Source organism: Oreochromis aureus, linkage group 19, assembly GCF_013358895.1.
Source record: "Oreochromis aureus strain Israel breed Guangdong linkage group 19, ZZ_aureus, whole genome shotgun sequence".
NCBI lineage: Eukaryota > Metazoa > Chordata > Actinopteri > Cichliformes > Cichlidae > Oreochromis > Oreochromis aureus.
In genome coordinates this window covers 414,537-428,765 of record NC_052960.1, presented here as the reverse complement: position 1 = coordinate 428,765, position 14,229 = coordinate 414,537, and the positions used below count along the sequence as shown (strand labels likewise).

The 14,229-nt window shown below is 40.9% G+C and overlaps 1 protein-coding gene across 1 annotated transcript; it reads left to right on the top strand.

The window, feature by feature from the left end:
* The first annotated feature begins 197 nt into the window (after positions 1–197).
* On the top strand, positions 198–5,228 carry LOC116334931 (interferon-induced very large GTPase 1-like). Its single transcript, XM_039602957.1, has 2 exons — positions 198–978; positions 1,069–5,228. Exons 1-2 carry the CDS (start codon positions 274–276, stop codon positions 3,817–3,819), a joined length of 3,456 nt encoding a protein of 1,151 aa, XP_039458891.1. The 5' UTR covers positions 198–273; the 3' UTR covers positions 3,820–5,228.
* Positions 5,229–14,229: the final 9,001 nt, after the last annotated feature.

Here is a 14,229-nt window from a genome sequence, read left to right as displayed (position 1 = left end):
AGCGACGCTGTTATTACAAAAAGTGTTCCGGACACAGGAGCCGAGGTGCAGTCGAGCTGCGAGATCGACAAAGCAATTCCATCTCAAGTTACTGATGGAGGTCGAGCGGAAAATTTGTCTGCTATTCAAAATAAAAACACAACACGAGAACCAAAATCCCGTCACTAAAAACACTGAAGCTAACAGGAAAGCGTGAAACTGGGTTTAATCCAAGATAAAAACGCGGCACCACGAACTCGCGACACAAAACAAGCTCCTGAAGATGAAACTGACATGCCGAGCAAACCCGCTGAGGGTGACAGCGTTCAAAGGGAGATACGTGGACGTATTCCTGCTAATAAAATAAATGCATTCACTTCCAAGCAAGAGATAAACAGCAGCAGTATTCCTACTAAACTGATTTCAAAGGATGACTCAGATCAGTCTAAACCAGCCAATACAGAGCAGCAAAAGGATTTATCAAGGGAGGATCAATTCACAAACGAACGGGACACGTCCCTGACATTAAACAGGGCCTTAGCAAAAGATGTTGAAGTAGAGGAGAAAAGCAAAGAGGAGGGTGGCAGGAAACCAGCAGAGAGGTTGGGCATTCAAACAGAGGCTGTGACTGTTTGTGAATTGTCCAAGAATGTTGAAAATCAGTTGCACAAAGAGGCTCTTTTACTCGCAGGAGGATCTGAAGGGAAAGGCTCAAAACCAAATGAAACACTTAGTGACACAGCAGTGGAAAGCACTGAGTCACAGAATGGTTGCAAAGAGGTGCTCAAGGGCATAACCACAGAGAGAGCCATTACAAATTCAGAGAAATCAGCACATCTGTCATCAGAGGATAGAGGTTTATCAGCTGAGTCCAAGGAAGAAACGCAGACAGGGGTTACAAACGCTCTGAAAGAACAAACGAGGGAGGAGCAAGCAATACTCCATGAAACTACAAAACAGCAGCCTGGTTCCTTGGATGAGGACATGAGTGGAAACATGGTAGGAAAGTCCCAATTTATACCAAAGATCTTATAGTTTCTATGACAGTATCAGTCCTTAACAAACTGTTTATTTGCTTGTTTCCTGCAGTCAGTGAAGGTTTCTGATGAACTCACCAAGAATCCATGTCAAAGACAAACTGAGAGACTGATTAATAGACTTTACCTTCAAGACAAACTGCAGCAGAAGTTCTCACCAGAGGATTTTCTTCAAATCCGTCCACCTGTGACACGGCACCATGTCACATCTGAGAAACATCTGGCTCACACGTTTGTCCGCAGGCTGATGATGTTAGACTGCAGGGCCAGATATATGCCTGTAAGACCAGACAGTCCTGAGGGGACAGAGCCAAAGCCCAGGCTGGTGCCTGACATCACTGAGAAGCATTACAGTGATTGGGAGGTTTTTCTGAACGCCAGCGTGGACACAGAACAGACTTGTGTGCATCCAATGGATGTTCAGATGGCCGTGTTTCACTGCTCAGACAGCTTCCTTAAACAGATGATGGTCACAAAGCTCTCTCAGTGTCAGTATGCTTTACCTTTGCTGGTCCCTGACCCAGTCACAGTGGAGATGGAGTGTCCTCTGTGGACTTTCAGACAGATAACAAAAACCTGGACGGTGACTCAGATCAAAGATGGCTCACCCATTATCACCATGAATGTTCCAGTCTGCAAAGCTCAGACACCCTTGGTGTCATTTTTCCGCCTGGGTTCTCTGTCAGTGTCTAAATCTCAGCTGATGAACACTTTGATCAACGACCGCCACAGCACCTTCTTCCACAGGAACTGCCCAGGAAGCACCAGGTCTCGCCATCTGATGGATGGTGTGGCAGAGATAGCCTGGTACTGCCCTGCTGGGAAACCCACTGATGCCTTCAGGGACTGCATTGCTTTCTGTAATCTTCACGGAGATGCTCTGTTAACTGAAAAACAGCGCGACATACTGATTGAAAAATCCTCCATCAACGTTTTTCTTGTTGCATCTCTGCAAAAAGATGAAGAAAGCAGATCACTTATAGCCGCCCTCTTTAAGTCTCATAAACCTTTAATATGTGTGAGTGTTGATGACAGCTGTGATGCTGTCAGGACTAAAAAGGGAAAATACAAAATGGGTCTCAAAGGCAGAAACCAGTCAGATGTATCTGAAGAGCTGAAAAAGATCATTAGAGAAGTTTTATCTTCTCTAGAAGTTTCCAGTGTGAAACCATCCTTCCAGCTGGAAACCCTGGCTGAGCTCTCTGGAGTCAGAGTGGATGAAAGTGACCCAGCCTGTCAGAGAGGCAGATCTGCTGCTCTGGAAATAATGCAGCTGATCACAAAGGATAACCTGGATATCTCAAAGATTAAAGAGGAATTCCTCCCTTATCAAAACCATCTGTGGCATCAGTGGATCAAAATACACAAAGAACTGAATCATCTCAGAGGAAACAGTGAAAAGAAGAAAAGTGAAAAGCAGCAGAAACTGATGGACACGCGTCAGAAACAACGTGCTGCTTCCTGCAGTAAACTGATGGAGCTGTTCATCAACAACCTCTCAGCACTGCCACCAACAGACAGAGAGTATTTCCTGAAATGGACTCAGATCTTCATGGATGCTCTCTCCACAGAGAACGTTTCTTCTGTTCTCCAAAGTTATGATGAAAAGTGGTTGGAGGTCTTAGCTCTGAAGAACAAACATGACAAATCTGGTCTGTTATTAATGAAACAAACTGAGCACCAAGACTTGTCCCAAAAACTGCAGTCTGCATCCTTCGGCTTGGAGCACATGTTCAGAGAAATGGGACACATCTATGAAGCCCACAGAACAACAGACAGAGAGAGCAGAGACGCTGACTGGTGTAGATACCCTGAGCTGGCTGCACAGCTGATGATGTCAGGACACCCAGTGGAGCTGATGGACGGGGATGCAGGTCACCTGCCTTTCACATGGATCTCCAGCCTCTTAGAGGAAGTCATCCAGAAACTGGGGGACCAGAGAGTTTTTGTGTTGTCAGTGTTGGGCCTCCAGAGCAGTGGGAAATCATCACTGCTGAGCTCCATGTTTGGACTGCAGCCTGCAGTGGGTGCTGGCAGGAGTACCAAGGGTGCCTTCATGCAGCTGCTCAAAGTATCAGAGAACATGAAGACAGACTTTGACTATGTTCTAGTGGTGGACACTGAAGGTCTGCAGGCTCCTGAGCTGGACGGTAACACCACCTGTTACCGTGACAACGAACTGGTGACATTTGTCGTTGGTTTGGGAAACCTGACACTGATCAGCATCTTTGGAGATGATCTGTTGAAGATCCAAGGCGTTCTGCAGATTGTTGTTCAGGCTTTGATGAGGATGAAGAAAGTTCAGCTTTCTCCCAGATGTGTGTTTGTTCAGGATGTTCCAGATGTTGCAGCAGCAGAGAAGAACGTGCACGCAAAGAGACGCCTGCAGGAACATCTGGACCAGATGACCAAACTAGCAGCTAAAGAGGAGCTTTGTGATGCTGAGCGCTTCAGTGATGTCATTGAATTTGATGTTCAGGAAGATGTGAAATACTGTGGGCAGCTGTGGGAGGGCAGTCCACCCATGGCTGCTCTTAATCCAGCTTACAGTGAGAGCCTCCAAGAAGTGAAGAACACCATCCTCTCTAAAGCTTCAAAGTCTGCTGGGATCACTCTCTCACAGCTCAGAACCAAAGTTCAGGACCTGTGGAACGCCCTCCTCAGTGAAAACTTTGTTTTCAGTGTCAAGAACACTTGTATTTGTAATTATATTAAAAAAAATATAAAAGTTCCTAAAATAATTTTTAAAAAATTGTACAATTATAGAATAATTTACAATAAAAAATATATTTTTAAATTGTAATAATAATTGTAATACAATTACAATTATTATTACAAGTGATTGTGATACAATCACTCTACCAATGGACTGCAAGGTTTATTTACACAGTGAACAGGAGAAAATACTGAAGGACAACTGAAACACGAACATAAAGTCATAGGGTCATGTATTGTGCCTTGTAATATTTATGTATATACAACACGTGCTCACTCAGGCATATGGAGTGGAAATATTTTTTGTGTAATGTGGGAAAAAATTAGAATAGTGTCACGGGCCAGGTGAATGGCAGTATTTTTCCGTAGAGCTATGGGTCTCCTCCTCCGGGTGGAGCCGACCTCATTTCTTCCCTGGAGCTCATTATCATGGCTGTATGTAATACCAGCGATGACCGCTATTCTTTCCCAGATCGTCTGCTACCCAGCTCTTCCCCACAGACCTTATCCACTAACTGCTTGCAGTAACCTATAGCTTGGTTGCTGCTTTCATTTATCACCATCACCATCCTCACCTGGACCTTCACAGCCTTCCCTTCCCCTCTCCCACACCTCCACCTGCAAACAAATAATCCCTGTACCATAGTCATGTTCACATTGACCCAATTCATGTAATCACTTACAGCATTTCCCTCATGTCCATGTAAATAGTGCTCACATTCATGTCTATAGCTTTCTTCATGATTCACTGCCTAAGCGTTTAGCTCTCATATTTATATATCTGTTGTTGCCTTCACTGAAGAAATAAACAGGTGGAGTGGTCTTTATCAAAAGTATAAGTTGCATCTGTGGCTAAACCGCTGTACCCAAAAACTTTAAAAATCTACTGTGTGTGAGGCTGTGTAAGTAAAACTTGCCCTTCACACCTGCGTATAACAAACCATCTGTTGGGGGTTGTGGATTTGACACCTCAGCATTGTGAAAGTGGGGAAACATGTTTGTGGCTGAGCATAAGATTTCTGCTTACAACTTAGAATCTTAGTTCTAAATGAAATTCAGATGTTTTTTAAGTACGGCTAATGTATTATTTGACTTCTAAGGCACACACACACACACACACACACACACACAGAGAGAAGAAGAAGAGGGGGTAGTTTTACTATGCATCATAAAAACGCAATCATGCATCTTCCAACTGTATCTTTCTGTTCTGGCTTTAGAATCATTGGTTGTTTACTGATCCGTACTTTGGGAGTCATACTGTTGTGATACTGGGGAGAAAAGGGTAATGTTTGATAGACTAAACCATCACACACAAAACTTCAAAAATCTAAAGCATGTGTGAGACTGCTAGCTGTGTGATTCAGCAATAAACTTATCTACAAATGTGTTAGTAAAGAGTGACGTGTACTTCTGTCACATTAAGCAACGGTTTAACAAATTTCACTGCAAACTATAAAAGGAATCTGGATTTAAATAGAACATAGTAGTGTTGGATTAAGTGCAGGAAACACTAGTATAAGGTGTCTATGGAACAAATCTCCTTCAGCGTTCAAAATGACCAAAGTGAGGACTACAAGCGTTTCTCTCAGTTGGTTGTGTTTAGGGAAAAAGCAGCTAAATACACTGAGACTGCTCCACATTGTTAGTGAGTTAACTCTGGATGTCTGTGGGTTTGTCAAACTTGGTGTGAACAAAAGCAGAAAAACAGTAAAAGATGCAGACGGTGAAAGTCTGGTTTATTTTATGAACACAATGAAACATTTTACAGTCCACAGAGCAAAGTAGCATACATGATAAATAGATACACATAACACGGACAGTGTGAAGTAAAACTCGTCGTCTTACCACATGTTATATTCTGTAAACTTAAAATAAACCACAGAAATTAGAGTTTAGTGTTTTAAAGTCATCTATTAAAAACATGAGTCAACATTACTGAAGTGACACTTTAACAATGCTTCATATCACCGTGTTTATGATGATAAAACATGTTCTCTCATTAGTAGATGTCTGCGCTGTCACTTGTCATGAAAATGTCCAGAGCCTGGGTTCAGCTTCCTCTTCAATCACCATTGATCATTAATAGGGTCACAAAAGATTTGTCACATTATCCCCATAAACAACATGCTTTTATAGAAATCATTGTGACACAAATATTTAGATTCTTGTTTCACAATGTGCATGAACTCAAATCTTTAGAGTTTCATATTTATAAAGTATCGCAAAGAATACATTTATACCATCGTATGAGCTACACTTCTTGTAAAAAAATGATTGGAAATGCGTTTGAAAAAGCTCCTGCTGTGACCTTCCTTCTGTGAGGGCACACACACTCACACTCACAGACGCACTCACACACACTCACACACAGAGAGAGAGAGAGAGAGAGAGAGAGGGGGAGATCATTAATACAAAGGATTGGAGTCAGTTTTGGATTTTCACTTGTTGTTGGCTTTAATATGAACAGTCACATAAAATTCATTCCAATTTGTTGCCTTTGCTTCAATTAGGATGTTTCTTTAAATCTACAACAGCTTCCTTTTCAAAAGGTTTACTGACATAGTAAAGAAGTAGCTAGGGAACTCAGTAAGTATGAGCAACAATAGCTTAAGGACACTTTCTCCAATAAAGAGGAATTCATCATCTGCAGTTCGTCAAAAAGTGCCATATTAAAAACAATTCAGCAGACCCTCAGAGTGCGGATACAAACTGTTTTCAGCTGTAGAGGTAGAGGTACACTTCATGTACTTATCAACATACAGTTCAGAGGCTTGCTTTAGAGTGCTTTGGTGCTTGGGCATCTTTTATTTAGCACGTTTATACCATTGTGAATGTAGCTATATAAATAAATACGCTCAAGAGTCTATCGTATGTTTGTCATGCAACTAAAAATTCGAAAATATATTTTTAAATCAGTAACTTTGCAAATTTAGAGGAATTGTTTTCGGACAACATATGTGTCACATTTTAAACAGGGTTTGTATAATCAGCACTGACATACAGACATTTATGCGCTGGGTATAACAGACATGCTTACTGTGTGAAAGGCCCCCCGATGTCTTGGAGCAGAGAAACACGCTGTGTTGTTGCTTTTCTCTGTTGTATAAGCAACTCGCGACTGTCAGAAACGCTGTGTGCGGGTAGCAAAGGCAGCTCCAACGCACATCCAGGCATCCGTGTGAAAGAAAGGTGTCGCTGCAGCTAGGCTGTCAGGATAGTCAGGCTTTTATTTATATTTGCATTCTGGTGCGTTAAAACTAGCAGCCTCTGTGTCCCGCTTGGATCATCATTCCGAAAATTCAGATATTTAAATAAAATGGTGAAATGGCTAGTGATGAGGAAAGAATATGTGGTTTTTTTTTTTTGTTTGTTTTAGAAGTATCACAGTTTATTTCTAAAGGAATACCTGTTGTTTGTGGTATTCTGTTTAAAAACTATTAGCCTCTGTGTGTTTCAGAGCGCTAAAGAATATGAAATGCTCCTAATGCAGTTAAATCATCTATGTGTAATCAACAAGTCTTACTGTTACAGGGTGTTTGTGACTAGTAGATAATTAGAGGGCTAGTTGCATTAAAGGAACATTGGGGATTGATACAGTGCTAGTGTGCCCAGTGTGAATATGTGTTTTTTAGAAGTATCACAGTTTATTTCTAAAGGAATACATGTTATTTGTGACACTCTGTTTGAAACTATTAGCCTCTGTGTGTTTCAAAGCGCTAAAGAAAAGTAAAATGCTCCTAACTAGTTAAATTAACAGTAAAATGCTCGTGCTGATGAACGAAGTGTTGTGCTCTCAAGGGTCGTTGTAAAGGGTTAGTGTGCCTGGTTAGGGTGTTTTTATATAGGTGGGGCTAGTTTCAGTTGACCTCTGAGATGCAGAGATAAAAGAGTAGGATGTAAAGATAAAAGGTGAAAAAACCTTTGGTGGCTCTGTTGGACCTGGTTTCAGTTGACCTCTGACATGATAAGATAAAGGACACTGTTTGTAATGAAAACTATGGAAGTACAGTTGAGATGCTCTTGATAAGGATGACCTCTTCTGCTGACTGTAGGGGGTCTAACTGTAACCCCCCTCTGTCTAGCTGTTGCAGAATTAAGAATCTGAAGTTTTAGAAGTATCAGAGTTTATTTCTAAAGGAATATCTGCTGTTTGTGGTATTCTGTTTGAAACTATTACCCCCTGTGTGTTTCAGAGCACTAAAGAAAAAGCAAAATGCTCCTAACTAGTTAAATTAAATCATCTATGTCTAAATAACAGTGCGGAGACCTATACAATCCTTTAAAAAAGAGTTTAATTAAAACACATAATGGTTTCATTAAATAAAACGCTATTAAACACATGTAAGCTCACATGTACGTGCAAAAAGTCCGTTCACGCGCACATGCCCTCACATGAACGCGCTGGGGGATAGGGGAGGGGGTGAGGGGATGCGGGTGGGGTGGGGTGGGGGGGCAAAAAAACCTACAGCTATATTACTACTATTGTCCTTCAGGACGTTTTGATAGACGACAGAATTCCTACTTCCATTTACCACAGAAAGTCTTCCAGGTCCTGAGTCACCAAAACAGCCTCAGACCATCAAACTACCACCACCATATTTTACTGTATGATTTTCTTTTTCTTCATTTTTTTTTTTTTTTTTTTTTTGAGGTCCAGGCCAACCACCAATGGCGGTGGGACAAAGACCACACTAAAACTTTTCATCCAATTTAAATTTTACTGTGTTGTTTTGTTGTGTTTAGATGTGCTTGGTGCTAACATGGATTAATTTTCCAATTCCATCTTATGAATGGCCTTATGCACTGTGACCTTTGAGATCCACGACCAGAGATGGGAATTGATAAGCATTTAGTGAATCCAATTCCTTACCAATTTTAATTGGCTCCATTTTGAGAGTCACCACCATCTCTAAGCAGCATGTCAGATACATTTGTGCAAATTAATGCCATGGTGCCATGGTGATTCTGCTCCAGAAACACGAACAGGTAGAAACAGGTAGGAACTGAGGCTGCAGTCTGACTGCTCATCAGTTTGTTACCTGTTGAAGTTCAGCAGCGGCTCATTTATCACAGTGCTGGGCTGGGGTCAGCATTCACTCAGCTTTAACATCAGTCTGGGCTCTTGGCTACCTTAGCGTTAGCATGCTATCTGTGCAGGTGCTGAAAAAAGTCAAAGTTGTGTTAACAGTGTAATGCAGTTGTTTCTGTCTTGGAGCAGTTTCTTCTTTACCATGATGCTCTCGTCCCTCTGTGCAATAAAAATAAAAGTAATGTCCATTTCCATACTGTAGACTGCACCACTATTTTCCTCCTCCGACACACAAATTAAAATTGGTTGAGGGAAAGAACCGATAAGCAGGATCAATAGGCAAGCAGACTAACAATTTCAAGGAACTGGATTACTGGGAACCCATTCTCTACGAGAACCGTTTCTTGTTTCCCATCCCTATCCATGACCCCGCCCTTCAAGACCTAACATGTGTGAGTGCTGTGTTATATGAGGCAGTGGGGAGGAGTGAAGGCCAGGACAGGTAAGACCGGGGGTAAAGGACTATCCCTGGAAGGAGAGAGGTGAACTGATTTTGCCTTTTCATCACATATGACTCCGGATACTGTAGCTCCTGTGAAAACTAAGGCCTCAAATCCAAAGTCCCTGACTCCGTGGTATAATTCTCAAACACGTAGCCTAAAGCAGATAACTCGTAAGCTGGAGAGGAAATGGCGTGTCACAAATTTAGAGGATCATCATTTAGCCTGGAGAAATAGTTTGCTGCTTTATAAGAAAGCCCTCCGCAAAGCCAGAACATCTTACTATTCGTCACTGATTGAAGAAAATAAGAACAACCCCAGGTTTCTCTTCAGCACTGTAGCCAGGCTGACAAACAGTCAGAGCTCTGTTGAGCCAACCATCCCTTTAACGTTAACTAGTAATGACTTCATGAACTTCTTCACAAATAAAATTCTTATCATTAGAGAAAAAATTACCAATAATCATCCCACAGATGTAATATTATCTACAGCTACTTTCAGTACCATTGATGTTAAGTTAGACTCTTTTTCTCCAATTGATCTTTCTGAGTTAACTTCAATAATTACTTCCTCCAAACCATCAACGTGTCTTTTAGACCCCATTCCTACTAAACTGCTCAAAGAAGTCCTGCCATTAATTAATTCTTCAATCTTAAATATGATCAACCTATCTCTAATAATCGGCTATGTACCACAGGCCTTCAAGCTGGCTGTAGTTAAACCTTTACTTAAAAAGCATCTCTAGACCCAGCTGTCTTAGCTAATTATAGGCCAATCTCCAACCTTCCTTTCATATCAAACATCCTTATTTAGAACAGAATTTTGTGTTTGCTTGTTTTAAAGATGCTCCTGCTGCTTTTCTTCCTCCTCATCCTAAGCTTCCTTCTCCTTGTCCTCGACTTCCATCCAATTGTAATTCAATCTAATTGTTTCTCCCTCCTCTTCCTCATTTTGTTGGAGCTGTGAAAAGAATTAGTGTGAATCTGAATTAATTTGTGCAAACAAGAAAATTCTACAACTTTTTGGTCAGAGGTGGTCTTGTGATTTAAGCCAGGTAGAGTAGATTTATGTGTTGATGCCTCCTCTACGACTGGCTGCTGAGTGATATTTACACCCTGGCTGGATTACACACTTTAACCACGTGCTGAACTTTGGCCCAGCTTTGATACGTCTTGTTAGTATAATGACCTCTTCTTGGCTTAATGTATGATGGTGGATAAATGAAATTTAACTGAATTTCAGTGACTTTAACAATATTATAAATTTTAATATCGGTCTAGCTGACATTAGGTTATGTACGCCGCAATTGAACCACATATTTTAGAAGCCAAAGGTTCAAATTAGTTGGGAGCACCTTCACTTAATTATAACAGTGGTTTTGTTAGGAAAACAGTTCTGTATACCAATACTAAATTGCGTTAACGTCAACGGCTAATGTATCTAACATAGCTAACCGTTATTTTTAGCACAGCATTAACAGCAAGCTACAATGACGAGTAACAAAAACAAAACAGTAAAAAGGTTTTAATGAAAATGTTTTACCTTTTCCAACAGTCCCAGAATCCAGAGCTTCAAAGACCAGCAGGTACTGAAGACTGTTATCCGTTTCGCTGTCACCGTCCGTGAGAAAGTGTTTTTTCCCTTAGAAAGTTCAATGCCTGGCGGTCGCGCAATCTGCCTGCGCATGCGCATCCCAACGATTGACCCCTCCCCCCCTTCCCTTTCGGGAGGTTGCCATATTACACGTGTTCTAACGTAACGCTCTCTCTCTCTCTCTCTCGCTCCCTGTCATTTATTTGGCTCGAAACACATATTAACAAATTGCTCAGTGATAAACAAGTACTCATATCATTTACCTAAGCAGCGTGCTTTGTCAAAACTAAGTAAGTGTGTCGGTGTTACGGCCTCTGGCCTCAGGTGGCCCCGCCTTCCTCCATGGAAATCAGTGTTCCAGGACTCACGGGGGATTGGCTGGCCCCGGATCTGTGCCCGCCTCAACTTCATGCAGATCAGAGTGTGCCAGACCACTCACACCATTGGCTGCTGCAGGAGCCTTGAACACGATGGACCAATGACACGGCTGCCTGCATTTACCGGGGAATACAAAAGGCTGGAGGTCCTTCACTCAGTGGCTGCTGCTTAGGACTGAACATGCAGTTTGCCCTTCGTGCCTCCCTCTTCAATCTTTGTTGAACTTGTTTCTTTGTCAAACCATGATGCATGCTTGAACTTAGCCTGATTAGAGCTTTGCGCTGCTAGCTGGCTGTGAGTAGAAATTGTGATGCTGGCTCGCCTTAGTTTTCCCTTAGCTTTTATTTTGTGTGCCGCCAGCTTGCCTTAGTTAACCTTTGGCTTTTACTCTTGTCTTCTTTTTTTTGTCTTTATATAGTAATTGTTTGCCCAGAGGTCTGTTGAACAGCCCTGTCGGTTTAAAGTTTGAAATTAAAACCTTTCTTTACTCAGTTTTGTGTTTGGGGCTTGTGTATGTTACTCCTCCCCTGACGCCTAGCAGAGGGGGTCGTAACAGTCGGTAATGAACACAGAGTGTTTGTTTTGCTTTGTTTATTTGTCTCTTTGAATTCTATGTTGTTGTACTTTTTTAACATGTTCAAAATAAAGATTCAATCAATCAATCAATCAATCAAATATTAATCGTCAATTTTAAAATCCTATGCACAAGTTTTGCAAACAACAAAGTTATTTGCATCCATTTACTTTTTACCCGCTTTTAAAATAACCATTTCAAATTATTTACAGAACAATCAGCTGTTCTTCAATAAGATGCCACACAAATTATTTGTGCCACTCCAAAAACATAATTTCTGTCCACTATAAAGGAGAACATCACAGCCTGATACCTGCAGGTCTGACAGCAGCAGGTGTATCACTCCTGTTTCTACCTGGAGACAGCAGTCGCCTCATTGTTCTGACACACAACACAAAAGTATCCACAACACTACACACTAACTACCAGTGTTGGGCAAGTTACTTTGAAAAAGTAATTCAATTATAGTTACTAGTTACTTCTTCAAAAAAGTAACTGAGTTAGTAACTGAGTTACAATATTCTAAAAGTAATTAATTACTTGGAAAAGTAACTATTGCGTTACTTAAAAAAAAAACAAAGAACGTTTAACTCTCTGGCGTCCAGGGTATAATTGGCCATTTTTTTACTACCCTTGATTTTCTCTCCACATTTTACCTTTAAAAACTATTTGCTTTGCCTTGTTTGGTATCATTCTTTTTAGCACAACCTCGCGTGCCTGAACTTACAGTTATGTTCTCATTTTGTCATACTGTACAACCAGAATTGATCTAAAATCAGACAAAAACCATAAAATCAGAGTAGAAAAAGTTATATTTTTACTGTAACAACCACAAACATGTTTAATGAATCATATTTCATAACTTCAAATGCAAATATTAATTGTCAATTTTAAAATCCTATGCACAAGTTTTGCAAACAACAAATTTATTTGCATCCATTTACCTTGATTTTTTTAAATAACCATTTCAAACTATTTACAGAACAATCAGCTGTTCTTCAATAAGATGCCACACAAATTATTTGTGCCACTCCAAAAACATAATTTCTGTCCACTATAAAGGAGAACATCACAGCCTGATACCTGCAGGTCTGACAGCAGCAGGTGTATCACTGCTGTTTCTACCTGGAGACAGCAGTCGCCTCATTGTTCTGACACACAACACAAAACTATCCACAACACTACACACTAACTACACAAGACAACACATTAACTACACACTCCAAACACGCTAAACGTCACAAATCTCTCACATCTCAAAACTCGCTCTCTCTCTTTTTCTGCTCTCTCTCTTTCTCTCGCCGTCACTCCTAAAACTTCCCCTGTTTTGTTTTGTTTTTTTGCTCATAAGCAGAGCATGCTTGCTAGCGCTAACGTGGCGAAACTATTGAGGAAAAAACGCCGCGTATATCTTGTTTATCACGACTCTGGTTTTACGTGGCCTATCGACACAATTTAAAAACTGGTATATATCACCTTGTTGCTTTGTCTTTAAGTGGTCACGTGATTGACTTACCACGACTACTTTATTCTTCCTCAGTCAAACAGCAGCACTCGATTGTTTTGCCCCCTTAGCTCCAGGTATTGTGCTAGACAGTGATCGTGATTGCCGTCCGCGGGAGCGCGCAGCTGCTTAAAGCTGTAGCGTCCAGATTACTTACAGCTACTTCCGTGCAGCCGATATAAGATGCGGTAAGCTGAACACAGCTTCAACCGTCTGTTTGTTGAAAAATAGTAACGGACCGTGTTTCCTTGTTAGTAACTGTAACGGCGTTGTAACGATAGGAATAGTAATTAGTTAGATTACTCGTTACTGAAAAAAGTAACGCCGTTAGTAACGCCGTTACTTGTAACGCCGTTATTCCCATCACTGCTAACTACACAAGACAACACGCTAAACGTCACAAATCTCTCACATCTCAAAACTCGCTCTCTCTCTGTAATACTCTGATAAATATCAGTGGTATTTATTTTGTGTTTTTTCATGGGAATAAGTTAAAGATAAAATTACAGTTTATGGTGAAGCTAAAATTTGCATAAATATTTGATATAAATAAATGTATTAAAATGCATAAATAGTTGTGTTTGAAATCAGTTACTTTAAAACATAATTTCATGGAATGTGAATGTCTTTAAAAGAGAAGAGGTTTAAAATTATTTTTTTCACGCCACGTTACGTGAGTTCATGACCTTGAGTTTTTTTCACTTCCGGGGGAAGACTCAAAAAAACAAGAGAGGAGAAAAAGGAGTAATGTGCAAATGGCGTAGACAGAGCAAAGACTCCGGGACTGCGTATGTCGCCAATGTTGAGGTTGTTCAGCAACAACGAAACAACAGACTGTGGACTTTCCGGTGATTGATCGGAGCGTTTGAGCTGGATTTTCCATATCCATTCGTGCTTGGCGAACACGAGGCAAGTTG

Coding starts and splice junctions, on each gene's coding strand:
- LOC116334931 (XM_039602957.1), top strand. CDS start 274: ATGCCGAGCAAACCCGCTGAGGGTGACAGCGTTCAAAGGGAGATACGT. Junction 979..1,068: donor AGGACATGAGTGGAAACATG/GTAGGAAAGTCC, acceptor TGTTTCCTGCAG/TCAGTGAAGGTTTCTGATGA.